The following is a 23405-nucleotide window of genomic DNA, read 5'->3' on the forward strand; positions in this document are numbered from 1 at the left end:
CTCAATTTTTAGATAATATATTTTTATACTTGGCTAACTAACCTTTCTGTAACTCAGCATTTCATTTTACTGGAATTTGTCTTGTCAGTCAGTAAAATTTTGTCATAATATAAATGGTAAACACTATGAAACACTGACTATCTTTGTAACTTGTGTTTCTACTTCAAGTGTTAATGTAGAAGGAATAATAAAATAGGTTCTATCATGTTTCCTGCTAAAGAGGCACAGGAAAAAAAATACTACTCTTTTGATAGCATTATTTGCCTGAAGGGTGGTAGGGAAGCAGGAAGAAGATTGAAAGAGACTTTAGGGTACATGTATAGAAACAGTCATCTATTTCCACCAACAGGAGGATAAGCTCACATATATCATCATTACTGATACCAGAGATGTTCATGGTATTAACAGAATAGAGTTACTCTGCTGCAGCTGTGGAGCTTTTTTCCTCCCATGTTTCACTGGTCACACTGTTAGTATTTCCTTTGTCAGTTCTTGATAGTTTGGTGTTTGGTTAATAATGAATAATGAAGCCAGATCTGTAATGAGTTACACAGAAGTGCTTCCTTTTGGGATGGACAGAAAATGGAGTAAGATAATGTATACTGCCTAGTACCTTCCTTATACCTTCCTTATGCTTCCTACTGTCAGGAAACAGAGTTACGGTAAAATGTGTAAGTGTAGTTCATTATTTCATTAAAATTATTGCTTATATACAGGAAACATTTCACTTTAGAAAGTTTCTTATGTATGAAATACTTTGCTAAAGTATGTCTCCATATCTCTAGGTGATAGTCCCAACTGATATAAAAATTGAGTTAATCAACCAGCTTTCCAAAACAGGCCTGCCTGCAATAGAAGTGACCAGTTTTGTTTCATCCAAATGGGTGCCTCAGGTACGTAAAATCAGCTTTATTCACAACTATTTCAATTTAAATGCCATTCCATTTATTTATGTAACATTCAGTTGTGACTAAAGATTTGGGATGATGACACATCATTAATATGCTTTAATGTTATTCCTACTTCTTTTCTACTCTACTAAAACTAGTAGTCAGTGATGTAAAAAAGAAAAGTAGTATACATTATTTTCTTTTTCTCTAAATGAAATGTAATTTTCCACATTTGCAAATGTGTTTGGAATATCTAAATTTGGGACTTCTGTATATGTAGTAGTAGTTAGGCACATTACTTATTTTGGAGTTCTAACACTATATCAAAAACTTGAATTTTGATGAATCATAAAAATTTGCTTATTATTTTTCCAGAATTAGTTTTTGCATTTGGTAGAAGTCAGCAGAAACATAGCCTTTCTGGAACTGGCAGGAAAGCTGCATTGGCATTAGAGTGCCACATTTCCATTTGAGATTTAACGCTGCAAATTCAGGCTTAGTCCTGAAATTTACTATTTAGCACCTGTTTGTGCAAATTAATTAGTTCCTGCAAATATGGAAATAAGTCAGTACTTGTCTATATAATTTAAACTATTTTTCAAGAAATTACACCCTTGTTTGCACAGAAGCATTTAAATACTTTATATTTGACAAGGAGGATAAAAGTTATTTACAAATTAAAACAAGAAGTTAATGAATTTGAGAAAATAACTTCAGTTTTAACAATGTCTATTGTGTGTTGCACATCTGACAAAATGTAGATAAAGTTTGTCCATTTTAAACTGAGAATACATCCTGGGCCTGGACTGTATTCTAGGTTTTTCTCTGAGAAAAACATAGTACATCCATGCTTATTCAAGATTTAACAGAGCAAATTGAATAGCACTCTGAGGGACTCCTTTGCTTTATTTCAATGTTCTCAGAGTCACCAGGGAAGAACCTAGAAGAAGGGTAATGGAAAAGCTGAAGAGAAGAGTGACAATGCAGAACTTCTTTGGCATCAATGCAGGGGCAATGATCTCTTTCTGCTAAAAGGGAATAGGTTAAGTTTGTCTAAGTGCCATCACACTTCGTCAGTTACTGCAACAGAGAATAATGTAGTTTTTCAGATGTTAGAAGAAAATGTCTAAAGCAAAGGTGTATTTTTTCCTTTCTTTAATTATTTCCTTTTTCTGTGAGCCATTGCGAGTACCAAATTTAGTATAGGTTTGTCAGTTTAGAAAAAAATTAGCAATCCCTTCTTGTCTCAAATTAATTCACTGAATACTTTGTTTTAGTGTCTTAATTAGTTTTTAAATGATTTTTTTTATTTAAAAGATAAGATTGTGTTGTTTTGACAGAGAGTGCAGTCTTGACTTCGTCTTTTCTCTTTCTTTTATTCATGGATCATAGGAATAGAATTTACAGTTGTTTAGATCACTCATTCACTTATTTCTGTTTTAGTATTTTAAATTTTTTATGGTTTCCCATCACTGTTGTTTTTGGCAAAGATATTTTTTACTGAAAAATCTAAAAGAAAAAGTTCCACAGTAGCAAGGTGCCATATAAAACAGGATCCCACACCTATAACATAAACAGCCAAAAATTATAAATATCTACTATTAGGAAGCTTATTTTTAAAGAAATTGGGAAAAGAAATACATTATTACAATTTAAAATATTATATAACATGTAATATGTGCAAAGATGGGATTTTACTTACAGGAAAATAGCAATGGGACAGATCTAATATTTATAATATTGTTTGGATCTGGCAAGTTTACACTGGTTGAAAAAGTGTCATTTTGGTTTTCCAGTATATTTTAAGACAGGCTATAATAATTATGGGGAATAAATTTAGTTCCAGAATTTGCCATTTAATTTATCATTTGGTTTCAGACATTCTTTTTTGCCCTGAAAAATGTAGCTACTACTTATATTAAATGAAGGAATGAAAAATTGTTCTTAAATAACTAAGGTGTTAACAGAGGTTCATTTGTGAGGTTATCAGACCAATTTACTTCACACAGAAGCAAATACAAAAAGTTTTGTTTTATCACTTATTTCCTGATAAGAAATTTGTTGTGTCTGGCTATAGAACATCTTTTGTACCATATATCCACTTCCTTATAGATACATATTGGGCTTATATTTAAAGAGGAATACATAGTTGTCTTTGATATCTTTAATCTATTCATTTTCATAGAAGGAAGCTGGTGACCAGAAGATTCCAGGTTATAAGCAGCATTCTTAGTTCATAATGTGGTATAATTGAATACCATGTATTTAGAATTGTGACACTACATGTCTATCAGGAAGGCATCTGCTGAAAGTAAGGAGTAATGAAAGCTCTGGAGTTCATATATCTTTTTACATGGTACTTGTCAAGATACTTTTCACCAGTGTGGAAAGAAAAAGAAATCCAACTTAATAGTGTTTGCTTGAGAGATGTGCTTTTATGAGAACTCATTTAAAAAGCATTTAAAGGTCACTATTCTTTTTTTAGAACTCAGAATCTTTAAGACATTAAATAAGAGGGGTATGTTTTATTTTGTATTGTTTTCAGGTGTACACACCATTGAAAAATATTTGTTTTCAACCCACTTATTTTAAGAAAATGTGCTTCTCTAAAGAATCTGCATTTTATTAAGTGAATAAGTGTTTAATTCATCTTCTTCATCAGTACAGGGAGTATATTTAATCTTAAATGTATGAGTAAAAATATAAGAGTATCTTAAAAAGGCAGATTTTCTTTTGTGAGGGGGGACGAAGGAAAACAAGTACTCTGATCTTTGCTATAATAAAGAATTATTTTCTTTAGAAAAAAACTTCTAAATATATTGAAACATTGCACTATTCGGACATCTGGATTTTGCTGTCTCTTTAAGAATAGAGGTGTTTAGTCTTGAAATATTCTAATTACAGTGTTACGTAATTCAAGTTCAGTTATGCTTAACATTGTGAACTTGTGTTTATTAGAGTGTTGAAGTTTTCAAGATTTCTGTGTTTCTTAAATCTCAATTATTCTGTTAATTCCACCAGTTAAGTCCAGTGAAGCAAAGTTAAAGTTGCCATAACACTTCATGAGCAGCATGATCATAAGTCTGTCAATTTATGATGCAAATTATATTTTCACAGATACACACAAAGAAACACTGTCAAAGTCTTAGCTCCGGTTCTATATTCACATAGATCTAAAAAGATTACAACACAAATAGTCAAAAGTTAAGAAATTAAAAAAGAGTATTTATACAAAATCAGTTTAACTCCCTTGTTGTTAGACTTTTTGTATGAGATGTAAAATTAATGAAGTCAAAAACACAGTCTAAGTCAATTTCTATTTAGCTATATAAAATCAGAAGATAACTGCTGATCAATATAAATTATTTATCTATTTTAGATGGCAGATCACAAAGAAGTAATGAGGGGCATTGAGCGGCATCCTGGAGTCCAGTATCCTGTTCTCACACCTAATCTTCAAGGTTTTCATTCTGCTGTAAGTGCTTTCATAGGTGTTGTCCACATTTACCTCTTTTGTGTTTCAGACACTTTCAGTTCAGTACCAGAATCTAGCTATTTAATGTCAGAAATGAGCTATTGTTTTTGTCACTGAAAACTCTGAATTTTCTTTATGAAAAATAAGGAATTCACAGAGTGATGTTAAGGTCATATTTTAATAGAGGCATTGACCAGGAACTTTGTAAGTTCCTTTAAATGATGCTTCTATATAAGGGGCAAGACAGTTCTTGCTCTTTGACTTGCTGGCCCTAGAAAAGTTTCTGAAGAGAGTCTTGGTGGAAAACACTGAAGAAGGATGAGGAAAGATTCATTTAAATGAAAAAAGCTTTATAGCAATTCTGGATTTAATTTTGGTTTGGTTTGAAAGTTTAAATTATTTCAGTTCTTCCAAAATAGTCAAAATTATAGACTTGAAGTGTGTAAAAGAGTGAAAAAATGGAGCAGTTCAGTCTTAAAATATACACATTGTTAGTCTAATCTTTACACTTCTTTTGTTTTTTGAAAACTTTTAGTATTTCTGCCTTTGTCCTGATGTAGGACAGGCTGTATTTGGAAAGCATACTGCTTGGTGGACATTTGTGGTCTAGCCTACCATTCACTTCCTATACTAAAATATCTGTTAAAACAGAATCCTGTGCATAGTTGACTTAACTATCAGCAGTCAGATTATAGTGCTGCAACTTTGTCTCAGTGGTGGCTTGTATGAGTTTAATTAATGCTGTTTTATCTCCATACTGTATTTAGTGATATAATAAAGGGAAAACAGTGAAAAAATAGTTGTAGATGATTCCTGCATTACTCCTTGCTGATATTTTTTTCCCTGTGTTTGAAAGAATATTTGTCCCTGTATGAGTTGCTGAATTTTAAACATTATCCTGCAGTGGCAGGGAGTAAAGGCAAAAGCTCCATACTTTTTCACTGAACAAGAGTAGTATCCTGACTGGAGAGTGAGTGTTAGTTAATTATTCTAACTTTTAAGCTAAAATGTTTTCTTCTCCCACCAGCTGGCTTTCAGTTCTAGTTTGGCTTCTAGCTGGCTTCTAGTTTGCCTCATATTAGTTGATTTACTGAGGTACTGAATACAAGCTCAAGCTAGTTGCCCCTTCAGTGAAGTCACAACATTTACACATTTTGAGGTATTTGCTCAAAATATGGTGTTTGCTAAAACTTCTCTCAGCAGCCTCTCATGTACACATTTTCCATATTACCCTTATTAACTGTGAGACCAAGAAGACCAATGGGGCCCGTCATCCTAGTGTTGGCTCTAACAAAGAAATCCCTGTTGGTTATTGTTGCTGCTCTAGGCATATGCACACAGAGAGCAAACAGTATGGTAGTTACTGTATGATCTTTTAATTTTCTGAACAGATATATAAAAGTATTAACAATAGTTTTTTGTATAGCTGGTTCATGTGAATTCCTACATCTTATTACCTTTATCATTCGTCACTTTAAAAACATGTTTAATTGCTAAGAAGAGGCAGAAAATATGCAATAGTGAATGATCTCAATATATGATTCAATCCGTCTGTATGCTATAGCTTAAAAAAATTGTAATTAAAATTAGATTTTAGATATGGATGATATACTTAAGGTACTTCCAAATTTTAGACTGTTGTACACAATGAAATGCTCAATCTAATACTTTAATATAGTTTTATAGTTCTGTTTTCTTGAAATGTGTTTTTTAGATTGCAGCAGGAGCTACAGAAGTCTCGGTATTTGGCGCAGCATCTGAATCTTTTAGCAAAATGAATATTAATTGTTCAATTGAAGAAAGCATAGAAAGGTTTGAAGAAGTCACTAAATCTGCAAGGAATATGAATATTCCAGTGCGTGGGTAAATATAAAGATTTTAAAGTAATACAGAGATACTGGAGTCATTGTTACAGGGGTTATTTGGTACCAAATAACCAAATAGAGAAGTTTACTACCAAATTTTTGCTTTGTAGATGAATGGTAAGAATAGTCTTTACTGTGACTTTTGTTAGGATTGAATATATTTAGTCATTTTTGCATTTTTAACTACTGATGGTAATTCTTTTGTTGTGGAAATTGAAAAATGAAAGGAGTATTTATGAATTTTATTGTAAAAATTAGTTTTTACTGTCACAGATAACAGAATAAAATTTATTTTGTGCTGTTGAGACTTTGTAACACTAGCACCTTAAAAAAATGTCCTACAAATTTTTATTTTATTGTAGAAATCATAATATATCACTACATACATTGCAGCATTAAGGTATAAAAGTGAGAAAATAAACTTATTCCTAAGAAAAAACTTATTCTGTATATAAGTTATCCTGAAGATCCAGGCATTGAAACTTTTGAGTCTCCAGTGCATGAAACTCTAGAATTATCCAGTATTTATTTTTTAACTTAAAATTATTTTGAATGTTTCTCACTCTTGAACAGTATTGATTTTCATTTCCGTTTTCTTTTGCATCACAGGTAAGAACTGCTTACAAAAGATTATTAGTGAAGGTCCTTGTGAATGCAGAAGGGCTCTCATAGATTCAAGGAGAAACTCAGCAGTGAGATTCCTTGAGGATTACTAGTAGTGTAAACTACATCATGTTCAGAAAATACCTGGACCTGAAAATAGGTAGAGGTAGATACCTCAGAGACTATGTATGTGAAAACCAGTCTGGGAATAAATACTGGTTTCTGTCTTTGCTCCAGAAATAGTGATGAGGTAATGCTACTGCCCACGTTTTTTTTCACAACATTGTGTGGTTGTTTGGGCATTTGCCTGGAGAAAGGGAAATCTGACTTCTAGTTATAACAGTGCCCCAGAGGATCGATCACAGAACAGCAGTGTGGTTTCGATTGAGAGAGAACTCTGGAGATCATCTTGTCCAACCCAAGGATTTGTAGGCACTGGTTGACAAAAAACTCCACCTGAGCCAGCAGTGTGTGCTCACCCTGAAAGTCAGTTGTGTCCTGGCTGCATGAAAAGCAGCATGGCCAGCAGGGCTAGGGAGGGGATTCTGCCCCTCTACTCTGCTCTGATGAGATGCCACCTAGAGTGCTGCATAGAGTTGTGGTTCCCCAGTGTACAAAGGACATGGAACTGTTGGAGTAAGTCCAACAGAGGGACTGGCACATGTCACTAACAAGGTCAGGCTGAGAAAGTTGACTCTGTTCACCCTGTAGAAGAGAAGGTTTTGTGGAGACCTCATAGTTACCTTCCAGTATCTGAAGGGGGCTGCAGGGAAGCCATAGAGAGACTCTTTATCAGGAACTGTAATGACAGGACAAGGAGGAAAAGGTTCAGGATGAAAGAGCAGGTTTCAAATAGATACTAGGAAGACATTCTTTACTATGAGTATGGTGAGGCACTGGCACAGGTTGCCCAGAGAAGATGTGGATGCTGCATCCCTGGAGGTGTTGTTCAAGGCCAGATTGGATGGAGCTTTGAGCAACCTGATCTATAGGAAGGAGGTGTCCCTGCCCATTTCAGAGGTTTTGGAACTAGGTGATCTTAAAGGTCCCTTTCAACCCAAACCATATTGTGTTTCTATGATTGACACACACACACAAGAGCCAACCAAGGAAAGCTCATAAATGCTCAGGTTCCTTTTTCTTAGCCTGGGTATATTTCAGGAGGAAAATCACCAAATAGACAAGTAGGGATGCTCAATGTATTAAGAAATAGTAACTTGTACCAGAGTTTAAATACTTTCTCCAGTTGTTAATCTGCCAGTAGAGTAATGATTTGCCTCCCTGAACAACTTCTTGAGTAAGAGGTCTGTTATTTAAAAGCTGTCTGCCACCACTGTTCATCACATTTTTTCTAAAATTAAATTCTAAGCTGAGAACATAACAAGCAATTTGAGTTCCCCAGGAGGATTAAACTCAGGGATGCCTAAACTTTAGGTCCCAGACAGGTGTGGTTAAGGGAATAGGCAGTTAATTCGAACAAAACAGCAAGTGTATAGCAACAAACCTTATCCACTTGTGAACACGTTTACACTAAACTTCTGTTTTCTGGTTTTTTTTCAGATGTCTAGGCAATTCAGGAGATATTTTATGTTTAGTATTCCTGCATTTAACTAATAAAATTCAACTAAATGGTACAGTATAGGCAATCGACCATCCAGGAAATCCTCCAAGCCTATTACAGAAGTTTTTGGATAATTCTGGAGGATGTCAAAAAAAGGTCTTTGCAACTTGTCCATAAAATGTAAATTGTAGGTGATGAAGAAGCCCCTGTTGATTGTGTTTCTACTTAAAATATTAACTTGTCTTCTGTGCACTAGTTTTCATAAGTTTAAAAAAGTGACAGCATAGTGCTTCCCCCACCCCACTGCCCAGATTATGTCTATTGCATTTGTAACATACCAGAAGCACTTACTCTGATCTGACGGAAGTAACTGTTCCCATGATAGGATTCTACAATATTCCCAAACATTTTTATCTACTATCTGACAAACCATGTGACTTTTATTTTTCTTCATACAGAAAAAGAAGGAAAAGAAAAAAAAAACAAACGAAGATAAAGAAGTAGGAGGCAAAATATGGCAAAACAGAAGAACAGCACAGCAAAAAAGAAAAAGTATTAATTTAAAGAATGAAAACAAAGCAAAGAGATAAAAGGGAGGAATATCAAGAGCCAGGTGGTGAAGCAAACAGAACAGTACAGAGATGAAGAGAAAGGAGATAATTGAACTCAGGGAAAATACAATCAGATTATATTTTGAAAGTGCTACTTTATGTATGCAGTAGTGATATCTCTAATTTCAGTGCAATATGCAAACATAATACAAACTTCATACAGTACATGAAGGAAAATTTTATTGAGTCTGTCATGTCAGGTGCAGTATGTTACAGGACATTTCAATAGAGAAATGCTTAATACCAGATATGTTATAAAGTGAGCATATTCAAAGTTGTGAATGAAAATTATCTAAGTGCGCTCTAGCTTTCTTCCTGAGGCTTAGAGGAAAAGTGAATCATTCAGAATTAAATAGCCATTAACAGAATAATTCAATTTGTGGTGATGCTTTTTCCTGGTTTTAGAAAACTGAGAGCCAGACACGGATAAGGGATAAGGGATTATACCTTGATATTTAATGAGACTTATGGTGCACCAGTGCAAGGTGGAATGTGCCGTGATGTACACATGGGATAAATGGTGTATGCAGTTTTACAGACTTTACAAGTTAGCATATCTAACAAAGATGCCCCAATGGGAGGCCTGGATGAATGGTGTGACATTCCCCCACTCATGAAATTCCCCCCTGGATGGCCAAAACTCTAGTTTTCAGGATATGTTCGAGAGAGGACTTTGGTTTCCCAAGATAGCATTGGGTTTTCCAGCCTCCAGCTGTGAGGCCTTTAGGATGTTCGGTCTCTTGGCCTAACAAAATACTAGGGCTATGCTAAGTTATCAGACTTAAGGAATTACAAGTATGCATGCTAAGAATACTTAAGATACATAAAAGTTATATGAAAAGTATATAAAAGAAAAGGCAAAAAATCATCTTGGCATCAGTGAGATTGTGATGAAGTAAAGGATCCAAATAGAGAGGATATATATGTTGAAGAGAAGCTACATTTATGTGAATGTTGCTTGTATCTTTATCACATTATATTAGTTTGAGAATTAATTTTTCCAGTAAAAATTGAGTTTGAGGAACAAGAGATAAGATGATGGACTAATGTTATACTTTGAAAAATTGAAAAGTTTAAGAGAGAATTGCTGGTATTTTTTCCAGGGGTCATCTAATATAACTCAATTATAAAGCAGCCAATTTGCTAAAAACCTGCTGAGAATCTAAATTGCAGAATATAGAGCCTTATTTCATAACAAAAAACCTTTTCTGAGGTAATAATTCTCAGTATCCACTAAACATGGATTTCAGTATATGAAAATATTGGAAAGAAGGTTTTGAACACTATATGTTAGAAGATAAAAGAGAACTGGTTAACCCCATACATTTGGATTTTAAGTGCACTTTTAAGAAAACCATCCTGGGAAGATTTTGAGGAGTCAATGAGAAATAAAATAGTATTATGGATCAGAATCTAGACAAATATGTTTTAAAGAGAATAATTGCAAAATATTTTGATACTTTGTCTTGTGTCCCTCCCTGTTCATACTCATTCAGATGCAGTTCTCATGGGTTACAGCATTACAAGAGTCTATGGAAAGCATTGAGACAGAATGATTGCCCAGATATAATAATCAAAAGGGATAGTTTAGTGTCTATGTACTTCACTACTTCCTTTAAAGCTCCAATGTATTTTCTTGAGTAGAATTCTTAAAACCATAAAACAATAGCAGAAGCCTGAATATAGAAATAGAGGATTCACAAAGGACTTCTTTTTTTAATAGTAGCTCTCCCAGCAGTTGAAAAAACTTCTAACAGGTCTAAAACTTCCAATTAGTTAAAAAATGAGAAAATGCCCTTAAAGAAGAAGCATCAGTTTTGAGTACCAATTCCAAGAATTAAGTAAATCTGTTGGCAACATTTCAGATGCTTGTGAGGAGGGAGGTTATGGCAGCAGTCTGATATTTCAAACTTAATTCTAGAAAATTATTCTATTATTTACTCTGGTAGAGAAGCCTGCACTACTATAAGGAATTCATCAGTACTTGATAGAAAGTAATTCATTAGTCCCCAAATATTGCAGTACATTTGGAAGACTTCTGGAGTTTTTAATTGTATTTAATGAGATAAAACTCTGGGTTTCTCTTCCTCAATGAAAAAAAATTAAAAGATAATCAGAAAGTAAAACTTAAATTGAGATTTCACAGAAATATTCAGTGCAATCCTGGTGACTTTTTCTTGGAAATAAAACAATAAAAAAATAATTAGCTATTAAAGTCTGTGATTTTTCATCCCATCTTTAGCTGTTTCTAAGGAAGCTGCTTTTAGTGACAGATACAATAAACAGCATTTTGCTATCCTGCTTCCATGCAATTTTTTTTAAATGCTGAGACAGTAAAGGGTTTGTGGCAAGTCTTTTTTTGATATTCACTATTTTGAATAGGTGCTCATTGTTTGACTGGTTGTTACTCAACTGAGGATTAGTTTCAGGTTTTTTGTTGTGTAGATATTATTTGCTGACAATAATTATGTATTATTTTTCACTATTGTTGTAACATGAGGCACATCTAAGCATGACCACAGAACAAGCCTGAGCTTGTCATCCTAAATTTTCTGGTAGTTGCTAGAAGGAATTAGGCAACCTTCTTGCTGTGGTTTACTGTATGTGCTTTTTAAAAGTACCTGCCATAGGATAAGATGCAACACCCTCTGGATGATCCATCCTTTTGGCTGCAAAGGAGTTTAGGTCCATCCAGTGTTTTCATTCTATAGGTGGCCTGTCTAAGGCTAAGCTGTGGATGACCATCTCTGATATCAGGAATAAGAACAAATGAATCCCATTCTACTTCTTCATAGGCAAAGGATCAGGACCATGTAACTTGTGTAAATTACAAGAAATAGAAGAAATGTAATAATAGGGTTTGTACTGCAAGCTAGCACAAAATGAAGCTGTTGACTATACAGTGAAAGATTTTTACTCTGTGGACGTAGTTTTTAATCACCCTTTTAGACATTGGCTAATTTAAAGAACCATCACCAAAACCTGCAGCCCTTCCTCAAGTAAGCTCCCAGGACTACATATTTTAAATTCTAATATAAATTTTGTAGGCTAAATATTTTTCTACAATTACCAAAGTAATAAAAATAACAATATGCATAAACTGTATTTGTGTTCATTTCAATGCAAAGATTGTTTCCTTTCTAAAGCACTATTATTGTTTAATGCATTATTTATTTGCAGGAAATGGATAATTTAGTGCCTTGCCCTAACTCCTTATTTGAGCAATTGAAAAATACTTCCAAAAATAATTTTAAGGGGTTCAAATTGTATTTCCTATTTTTACTGGCAATTTACAATTTATGTAGTGACCATAAATCATTGACAATACTTGAATCTTATGAAAAATGCACTCAAAACAGTTGAAACTAAACTTTTAGCTTTTGCATGTCTTACTGTTACTACAGCTGCACTAACATTGACTCCATCATCATCCAAAAACTTTATGTTGTCAGCTGTCACATTTAAAATCTGTAGGATAGTCCACAGTTTTCTAAATGTTTACTAAATCAGTTCAAATGTTTATAAAGAATTGAAATGTTGCATATGGTCTTAGAAGTTAGACCATTTATTAGCATCATAAAGGGGTGGGGTTCTGTTGGGTTTTATTTAAGGTTTTGGGTTAGTTTGGGAGTTTTTCTAATACATGCATACAAACTTTACAATAACATCTGGAACATACTCTGTGAAGACACTCAGCCAAATCAGTTATGAACTTCATGGTCAGCTAATTACTACTATGTGTGTTTTACATGCAAAGTGACACAAAATAGTGCTGGTTTTAAATTTGCACCTTGCAATGCATGATTCAGGTACTACTAAAATATCACAACTTCAGTGATTAAAAATTAAGTCTTAACAGCCAGGATTGATAAAAAATTGTGGGAAATGGTAATTAGAAGTAATCACTTGGATTGTCCTTTAACTTGTGTATCATGAATGTACTTATAAAGAAAATGTTAAGTAAATTCTGAATAAGCTGGTTTCTTCAAGTTAATGAATTCCATTAAGCTAGATTCTTCTCAGTTAATGTATTCCAAAATTTAAAAAGATGCAGGAATTAATTGCAATTAGTATGATAGAACAGTAAAGGAAGTAGGGACTGGTATTTTTCTCTCTTTTCCAAAAATGGTGCTTTATGTCCTCTGACCGTGACATAAAATCAGACTATCTCACTCTGAAACATTCAATACTATGTAGGACTTCCTAACAAAAAATTAACAAGGGATATAAACCTGAAAGGTTGTATTTTTTTCCTTTACTAAAAAAACACTTCTCTGTGGTCAGCAACTACAAGCTGTATTTATGACCCAGACCTGAAGAATGTTCATGTGAATCACCCTTTTAAGGGAATTTGTTCAAATGTGAATGTGTATGCAAATATTTAGAGATTCAGCGTTAAAAAAACAGATGCAAGTGATTGCTGTAGAATACTTCTAGAGGCATTTCTTTACAAAGCTGCTGCTTCATAAATTTAAGCACATGCAATCAAACATTAATTCTGAATTGCTCTATGTAATTCCTTTGTTTATGTCCTATGCCTTTTAAGAATGAGTTGAATGGTGCAGTTCACAGTACATAAAAGCATTTTGAAATATATCACTATTTGGCTTACATCTGTGTTTGCACGGAATTCAAATATTGGTTGATAAACTTGAAATATAGCAATATTTTTACCTTGAAAAATAGATAACAAACTATGTTGTGTATTATTATTATTATTATTTTTTATTATTTTTTTTTTTAATTATTATTATTATTACCACCACCTTTTCTATTATGCTATAATAAAGCTTACAGGTTGCAACATACTTTATTCTTTTTTGATTACAGGAAATAATTATTGGTTTACTTTGGTGTTAATATATATTAAACAAAATATATTAAAGACTTAAATAATTGATTCTAGTTATATCTGTCTTGTGCTAATGATATTGAGATTTCTTTTGGAAAAAGAAGATGTGGAAGAATAAATTATTTTTATTTTAATGTACTTGCAACAATTGGTTTTAGAAACTAATAGCACAGCCTGTTTTGTTTATAAAGACACATCCTGATTATCTAAAACTCCTGATTATCAGGATAATCAGATCTTTATAATTCAGTTCAACAATGTTCTTTTTTTTCTCTTTATTACAGTCCATCCTAAGTAACTTAAACTGAGATACTTGAATAGCCTTACAGTAGCGAATCTTTTAGATGTAATTAGAAATCTATAAGATAAACTCAACAATTCAGTTTTGCACAAATGCATAGTTTGAAGCTATGTATGTCTTACAAATACAGAGAGAAACTCAGAACTCATATTTTCGTGTTTTCTAGAATACTTAGGGCTCAAATACATGTTTTTTCACATTTGCCTTAGACTGCCCATTTTAAAGACTACACTGTGCAGTTTAGCATAGTCACAATTATTTTGAGAATATTGTGATTTATACTAGTATCACTTTTCTAGGTAGTAAAACCAGTGTAACATCTTCATGTCACTATAAATGAGCCTATAGTTGGGGTTATGGAAACAACAAAATGTAGATGAGCATTTAACAGACTTGGAAGGGACACAGTTTTGTATGTGAATGGTAAACAAATCTACAGGGTTACGTAGTATTAAGGCAGCTGGAATAAGTGCCTTGGAGAAGTTTAAGAAGCCAGAGATTGCTGGGATGTGGGGACTTAGTGAATTTCTCTTTACTGGCAACAGGTTAAGAAATGGATCTTGGAACTGGCTTTACCAGACTGCATGATTGCACTTTGTGAAGGTTTTCCTGAGGAATAAATTTATACCAACTTTTACCCATTATTTTTGTACCTACAGAGAGAAAATATTTATAGCAGGCCAGAAGAGCTGCTTTAAAAAAAAAAAAAAAAAAAAAGAGGGATCCTTGTGGGAAGTAAAAATGATCCCCTTGTCTTCTTAAAGGGTAGTGTAAATCAGACGTAAAATGTTAATATGAAATTATAAGGTAACAGTGTGATGTGTTTGCTAGTGTGTTACTGATAGCTCCATAGGTATCTAGAGTTATTGCAAGTTAAATGGTTAAGTGGTCCTTCATTATTGTAACAGTTTGGTTACTTTTTAGAGAAGTAACTATTTTGTAGAACATAGTTCAGTATTTTATCTTATCATAGTTCACAATTTAATGGTTTTTTTTTGCATTTAAAAATACTAGCAAATATTTTTTCTGTCATATTCACTATATTACTTGTAACTGGGCACTAAATACATGGAGAGATTGTTTCATTTTTTCTTTTTTTTTTTTTTTAGGGGGGAGAGGGAGTGTGTTTGGGGGGTTTTTTGGTTGTTTTTAAAATCAAATGTGAGAAAAGATCCTGGCCTTATTTACACATTTTGAACTTGGCTTGCAGAATCTATTTCTGGAGGAATCTTTCTCTTCACTTCTTTGTGTTTTCTCTCTCCCTACACTAATGATTCCCTGTTTTTAATAAATAGTTTTCTTTGGAAAGAGACAGAATAGATCAACCTTAATATTATGAATTCACAAAATGATAGGCATGTACATTTAAGCATAAACATCCAATAAAAATAAATACATCTGCAGTGAACATGGTAAATTATATGCAAACTTACACTATAATAATAAACAGGAAACAGCAGCATCTGAGTCTGCAACTGGCTTCTCAGGAGGCTTCATGCTTCCAGCTGTGGTAGCAGCTGTGGATCTGGCTCTGGGACTCCTGCTCAAACAAGTTGACAAAGGGCTGATTACAACATGGAGTTCAGTGTCTGCTTGGATTCATTTTCCTTTTAACACACTTTGGTTAAGAAATGTTTGCTCATTTACCCTGTTTGTGGCTTTATATCCTTCACCTCACAGGCACTGGGCTGATGTGATTATCACCATTCCTAGTGACCTTGATCATGGGGACCTAGTACTGTCTATACATTTGTGGAACATTGAAATTTGGTTTTGGCTTACTGGAAGAAATTGAAAACTCTCTTCCTCTTCCTTCTCCCTCCCCATCCCCAGAGGCTGTTCAACATTTTTGTGCAAAATATTACACAGTCAAGTTGTGGGTTTTTTTAGGTTTTGGTTTTGTTTTATATGCATAGAAACAATTTAGTAGAAGACTGAATGATGCAGTGAAATCTGCAGACAGACGAGCAACTGGGTAAACTCTGCCAGGTGAAACAAGTAGAAAACTTCTTTTTATCACTTAAAGGGAAAGATTCTGATTTCTCAAAACCTGAGTGAGCGAAACAGCATGTACTTGTGTGTTGTTAAAGCATCATGTATCAATGTGTTCACTTGCAAGTCCTTCTTTCCATCTCTGGCTTCATGGGCTGTTGTCTTTTTCTGTGTGCTGAAGACCTAGTTAGGCTATGTCTTGCCTTGATTCAGCAAAGATTTAAGCACATACTTAATAATTAAACACTTCCATTGCAGATTCCACTTTATGAACTCCCAGATATTTGCTTCTGCTCTCATACTGTGGAGTATCCCATTAATATTCTGAGACCAGAACAGTCTCTTTCATTATGATATATTTTTTAGTTTCAGTCCTGCTATCTTTTTAGAAAGCAGCTGTATTCTCCAACTTAATTGAATTCACAAATTAAATCCCAGTTGCCTCTGTAATTTATTGCTCAAACTCTTCTCTTTCCTCTACTGCTTTTCTTCACATAGGATCTCCTAAGAAAAATAGATACCACATCCTCTTCTTTCTGTCCTTTCTTCTCCACTGTCAGAGAAGCAGAAGTTTCTTGTCTGCTTTCCAGCTGTACCCCCTCCACTTGCCCCAGTGACCCCATGTTCTGTTCTTCCTCTTATTTCTTCCCTCCCTTATTCTCTTTCTTAACCTCTCACTGTCCTCTGGCTCTTTTCCACTTGCAATAGAAGCAAGCATTTGCCTCTTAAAAATTGCACCTTTGACCCTACTTGGTTCTTCATATCGTATCTCATCTCCTATCTCTTCTTCATTCCTAAGCTCATTGAAGGCGCTGTTTATAATTACTGTCCAGAGGCCCTCTTCTGTGATTCCCTCCTATAACTCCTACACTTTGGCTTCTGTTCCTTGCTTGCAACTGCAACAACTCTCACCAAACTCCCTGATGACAAGATCTCGGAAACAGTAGTCTCTCTTCATTCTTCTTGATTTGTCAGTAGTGTTTGCTGCTGTTGACCAGACTATTCCTTTAACTTGTGTCTTCTGCTGCTCTCTGTGGCTCTGTTTTGGTAATTTTCTTCTTTCCAAGCAGTTCTGCAGAATACCCTTCAAAGTTGTTTCCCATGTTGGAGTCATGTGGGTGGAGGTATTGGGGGTCTGATTTGGTGGTATTCTCTTGTGATTTTAATGCCCTTTGAGTTCTTTCATCAAAAATCAAAGAAAAATGTAACAGCCAAATTTATCTGTAGATAACAGATCTACCTTTATATCGAAACATAATTCCTCACACATCCACTTAATAGTTTAGAAACACACAGATGCAATTACAAAGCATCCCACACAGCACTGCCTTAATTCTAAATTTCCTGGCAAATACTCAGACCAGACACATGATTATCTTCACTCTTTCACATGCTAGGCACTCTGCACTAGCAGTAGTCAGTGCTTGCCTGCCTATGTTCCAGCTTACATGTAGTTTTCTGCAACTGACTCAAATTGTATTTCATTTCCTAAGAGAATGCAGCAAGACCTTTTCAAAAATAATTCCACAGGGCTTCATCTTAGGCCCTGTGTTCTTCAACATTTTCATAAATGACTTGGACATAGGACTGGAAGGGATACTAAGCAAGCTTGAAAATTATATAAAACTGTGAGGACCTGTCAACTTCCTCAAAAGCAGAGAGGCCCTGCAGAGAGAGAATGACAAATTAGAGGGCTGGGCAATCACCAACCCTATGAAGGGAATATGCAAGATTCTGCACCTGGGATGGGGCAAGCTTGGATGTACAGACAGACTGGGGAATGAGATGCTGAAAAGCAGTGCCCCAGAAAGGGACCTGAGGGTCCTGGTCAATAACAAGTTGAGTCTGAGCCAGCAGTGCCCTGTCAGCCAGGAGGGCCAGCCCTGTCCTGGCGGCATCCAGCCCAGCATGGCCAGCGGGCAAGGGAGGGGATTGTCCCACTCTGCCCTGCACTGGGGCGGCCTCAGTAGGAATATTGTGTGGGGTTTGGGATGCCACAATACGAGAGAGAAAGATATTTGTGCGCATTCAGAGAAGGGAAAAAAAGATGGTGAAGGACCTTGAGGGGAAGCTGTATGAGAAGCAGCTGAGGTCACTTGGTCTGTTCAGCCTGGAGGAGACTGAGGGGAGATCTCATTGCAGTTACAGCTTCCTCATGAGAGCAAGAGGAGGGGCAGACACTGATCTGATCTCTGTGGTGATCTGTGGCAGGACCTGAGGGAATGGTCTGAAGGTTTGCCAGGGGAGAATAGATTGGATATTAGAAAAAGGTTCTTCACCCAGAGGGTTGTTGGGCACTGGAACAGCTCCCCAGGGAAGTGCTTACAGCCCGACAGAGTTTGAGAAGAATTTTGACAATGTTCTCAGGCACATGGCCTGAGTCACAAGGTGACTCTTGGGAATGGTGTTGTGCAGGGTCCAGGAGCTGGACTCAATGATCCTTGTGAGTTTCTTCCAGCTCAGCTTATTTTGTGATTCTGTCTGATATTTTATGTCTTCTATTAAAAATGCTTATCCTGATATATGTCTGGAGTGCACTTTGCTCTTTTACAGCTGCATTTAAGTACTTCACTTTCAAATTTGATGTTATCACCACATCTCTTCTTTTTTTCCAACTCATTAAGTGAAGATATTAGATAAAATTCTGCCAAGCTGATTCTTGATGAACTCTATTGAAAAATTGTTTTTTCATTCTTCACAGGACTTTGTTGTCTCTCTGGTAGGAAGTTCTTTTCCTGTCAAATTCTTTCAGTAATCCCTATTTTCTCCAGTTTAATATTGAATATCAGATGCCCAGATAGATTATATCTACCATATTTTCCTTGTTTAAAATGTCAGTCGAGTTGCAATGGTGTAAGTATGCAGAGAGTTCATAATCTTAAACAGATTTGTGTATTGTAGCAGGCAGATTCCTCAGGTCACCACATACTTTCATACCCCAGCAGGCCCAGCTGAATTATGTGAGCTCAGGCAAGTTTCTGTTCTCTGGTGTGAACCACAGGGAGTATTCTGTTGTTCTCTAGATACCTTTTGGCCTGCTTTTACTTTTGTTTGCCCTACTTCATCCCAGATGTCGTTCATGCCACATTATCACTACCAAATGCGTATCTTCTTGATCTGACATATGCAGCCATTAGGAACCTGTAAAGATATGTAAGTAAAGGGAACATGTGCACATACATACTATATGTTTTGCATTTACTTAATATTTAGTGCTATTCTTAATCACTTCATAAAAATGCTGTGGCTGATATTGAAAATAATTTCAGTAGGTGTATGCAGTCACTAGCTCTAGGCACTGTAGTATTATGTAAAAAGCAATCTTTTCGGTCTGAAATTCTTCACACTTAGTTTCATTTGAAAAACTGTATGCATAAAAAATTAAGGAAATTATCCTGAATTGCTTTTCAATTACATGTCACTGAAAATCAGGACAGTGTTTAACTGTTAACAGTAGCTACATTATCTTTAATGTAGATATGAAAATTCAGAATTTTGGAATTTAAACAGTGACATGTAAATTGAGGCTGATGGTTAATGAATTCTGTGGTCAGGTTTCCAAAACCTGGTTTTCATAATGACATATAGATAATTGAAATCATGCCTAGTAGGCATCTGGATTAAAATTATGAGCAGGATGTAATGGACCCAACCACTTTTCTGGAAACGAAATTAATTTCCATTTCTTTGTCAGAGCTAATCAGACTCCTTTTAGATATAAGGTTGGCTTAATTCTTACTGTTACTTCTAGTGAGCCAGCACCATGTCTTCATATAAGGGATGGAATACACTCTATGCATTAAAATATGGACTTTTTTTTGCAATTTATTTTTGCCTGTTACTGATCTTAATTTCACATTCTATCAATCAGTTTCTCCTTCAACTGCAAAGAAACAATACATCCTTTACCCCATGGACCTTGACTGCTTACAAACTGGCATCCGTTCAATCCCTTTTGCATTATACAATGTATAATTTTACATTATATCCTTCGGTGTTGAGCGAAAGGGAATGATGGGAGATCGATGAAGGCTCTTGTTCTCCTATTAAGCAGTTGAGCAACCTCCCACTGGGACTGGGGCTCTGCAGGCCTCTGAATCTGTTGTAAATCCTTTTACAGTCACACTTGATTTTGACTGGATGTTTCTGGTTAGTTTAATCATATTCCTGATCAATTTAAGATAAACAATTAGAAATTTTATTAGAATTTCATGGGTCTTAATAATCATTAAAAAGGGGAAATTTAAACTGAATTCTATGCTAATAGAGAATTAGGGCTGAAGTTTGGTTGTGGCTTTCAGTTTTTGTTCTTCGTGGAGCCAGTAGCTGCTGAGGGACACAGTTTGGCTTCTCAGTTTCTTCTTGTCCCAAGGCAGGCCTAAATTACAGCTTGCAATGGAGCTATAATTCTTCTGGGGCACTGGGACAGAAATGCCAGTACAGAGAGAGTGTGAAAGCTTCCTTATTCACCATAATTCTGATGAGATGGTGGGGTTGTGTGGAGTAGTTTGTGATCTGGGTAGGTAGTACAAGGAAGAAAGTGATATATTTCTCTGAATACCCTGTGAGGGCAAGGCAAGGCAAAGTTTGAGCTGACTTTTGCAGCTTCAGACAGAAATACCAAGAAAAACCAAGTGTCCTACAACATTGTAAACTTGGCCACATTGACAGTCCTATACAACTCGTAACACATATTGAGCATAAATAAAGCTTTGCATTGCTGTTCTGTGATCTGAAAGGAAAATTGATAAATCTTCTGTTGTCATCTGATGTAATTTAAACTTTTCATTCAAATCTTTATGTTGATTGGTTTATATGTTCAAAATTATATTTAATCTATTTGTAATATAACATGGGTGAATACATATATATATATAATATATAAATAAATTAAAAAATATATAAATCAGAATGTTGTGTGTTCTTTTTGTTATAGGTATGTGTCCTGTGCCTTGGGATGCCCATATGAAGGAAATGTTGTACCAGATAAAGTGGCTGAAGTAAGAGTGAATTTTTAATGGCTTGTCTTTTTAATGAATAAAAAATACATTTTAAAATTGCTGTAAGTACTTAGTAATAAAAAAAAAATTAAAAATTTAAGGAAAACAAGAAAAAAACCTTGCTAATGCTAAAACTTGGTGCATAACCTCACTTAACCATATACAGTGGTATATGGTACCATAACCATATACATAAATGTGATAAAATAGCATATTTTGATTGTTATTAGTCATGAGAAAAAATATTATGCACTACTTCGTCTAGCAAGAAGGTAAGAAATTACTTAAGGAAATAGACTCAAGCATATATGTCAATGGACTATGTTGTACAGGAGGGTTTCCTGCACAGGTCTTTGCTTTTAAAATCAATTTTATGCTGGTGTAAGCACACTGTGTTGTCTTTGTGCTTCTGGTGAGGGTCATGTGATTGATTCACACATCAACCAAAACTCACCCTCAGTTTGTTTTCTTAAATTGCTCTAGTGCCATGACAGAATAAGTTGCACCTTCCCTCCCTGCCCCTTTTTCCCATTTAGAATATAGGATAAGGAAGAAGATATCTTAGTCCAGCCCTTTTTCCAGAAGAGAGATGAGTGAAACAGGAGTGTAAAACTTTGCAGGAAGGCAAAGTGGGCATCAAAGTGGACTGTAAAAAAAGAAAGTGGACTAAAAATTCCAAGAGACTTAAGACAGAACATGCTGGCCTTCCACCTAGAGACAGTCTTGTCTTCTCTAGGAGACTTAATCATCTATTTCTGTTGATCTAGCAGAATATCCAAACCATTATTTTTCAGTTTGTAGCACTAGCAACTAGTCAACATTTGTCTGATTTATTATGTTCTGTGTGGGTAGTTTTCAGGTCCTGTTCTCCTGCATCTTCTTCTAGTATACACTCCAGATGGAATTCGTGATAATACTTCTCCCACAACATCCACACAAAGACTCAGACTCTTTGGAAAAAAAAAAAAAAAAAAAAAAAGCTAATTTGGAAGGTACTCAGTATTTCTAAATGTATTTGTTTTAATACAAAGTGAAGGTTAGAAATGACACAACTTTAGTTAGAGCAGATCACATACTGTTTACCATGTTCCCCCACTGGCTTCTTTTCATGTGTTGCTTGTTTTTTACTGAGAAAAGCTCCTTTTACTGAGCAGATCTCCTTCTCAGTTTGCCAGTGGGATTGCCATTTAATGTTCCAGACTTGCAAACTTTTACTCACGGAGCTATTTTATTTTCATAGAATCACAGAACCACAGAATAATGAGGTCAGAAGAGACCTCTATGATCACCAAGTCCAATTCATGTCCTAACACCTCAACTAGACTATAGCACCAAATGCCAAGTCCAGTCTTTTTTAAACACATCCAAAGATGGTGCTTCTACCACCTTCCTGGGAAGAAAATTCCAGTACTTTATTATTCTTTCGGTAAAATTTTTTTTCCTAATATCCAAGCTATGCCTTCCTTCCCTGATGCAGCTTGAGACTGTGTCCTCTTGTTCTGTCAGTTGCTGCCCGGTGGAAGAGATCGACCCCCACTTGTCTACAACCTCCCTTCAGGAAGCTGTAGAGTGTAATAAGGTCACCTCTAAGCTTCCTCTTCTTCAGGCTAAACAACCCCAGTTCCTTCAAATGTTCTTCACAGGGCTTGTGTTCCAAGCCCCTCACCAGCCTTGTTGCCCTCCTCTGGATACGCTCAAGCATCTCAATGTCCTATAGTTTCTATTTTCATCATAATAAGTGCTGTCTTGTGTATCTGTGTACCACTCTGTATGTGTTCATGAATAAAAGCTACCACATTAAATTTAATAATTCCATCCCTGATTCAGCAAGCACTGCCATATATAGAAGCATCTGATGGCTTTTATATGAATACATGCACAGAATCAGCATTACCAAAATTACTGGTTGAGTTGCTAAACTCTTTCAGAGAGCTGCTGCTCTGGTCATCATCTTTTTGGAATGGGAGCATTTTGACTGCCTTGAGTGTATATTGCAATCAGCAGCTATGATTGAGAGATTTAGGCAGTTTATCCTGAAGTCAGTAACAGTGACCATTTAAATTTTTTTTAAGCAAAATATTTTTCAACTGAAGCAAAAGCAATTAGAAGAGGTGGATTATTTCAGACTACATGCATTATTACAGATTGTAGTAGACTAGATTAATTTCTTCCATGCTAGATATGTAACTGTTTTACACATAGTTGTCGAGTGAGTGCAAAATTCAGATGCCTCAGACTTCTGGAATCTATGAGGT

General features: G+C 35.2%; 1 protein-coding gene across 2 annotated transcripts in view; it reads left to right on the forward strand.

The window, feature by feature from the left end:
• The window catches only part of HMGCLL1 (3-hydroxy-3-methylglutaryl-CoA lyase like 1), a 73125-nt gene that overhangs the window by 17006 nt on the left and 32714 nt on the right, over positions 1–23405 (forward strand). For both annotated transcript variants that reach the window (XM_021551240.3, XM_021551241.3), the window contains exons 3-6: positions 786–893; positions 4270–4365; positions 6080–6228; positions 21087–21150. In XM_021551240.3, coding sequence (XP_021406915.1) covers positions 786–893; positions 4270–4365; positions 6080–6228; positions 21087–21150 — 417 coding nt within the window. The remainder of the gene's footprint in view (positions 1–785; positions 894–4269; positions 4366–6079; positions 6229–21086; positions 21151–23405) is intronic.

This window comes from Lonchura striata, chromosome 3 (assembly GCF_046129695.1).
Source record: "Lonchura striata isolate bLonStr1 chromosome 3, bLonStr1.mat, whole genome shotgun sequence".
NCBI classification, from domain to species: Eukaryota; Metazoa; Chordata; class Aves; order Passeriformes; family Estrildidae; genus Lonchura; species Lonchura striata.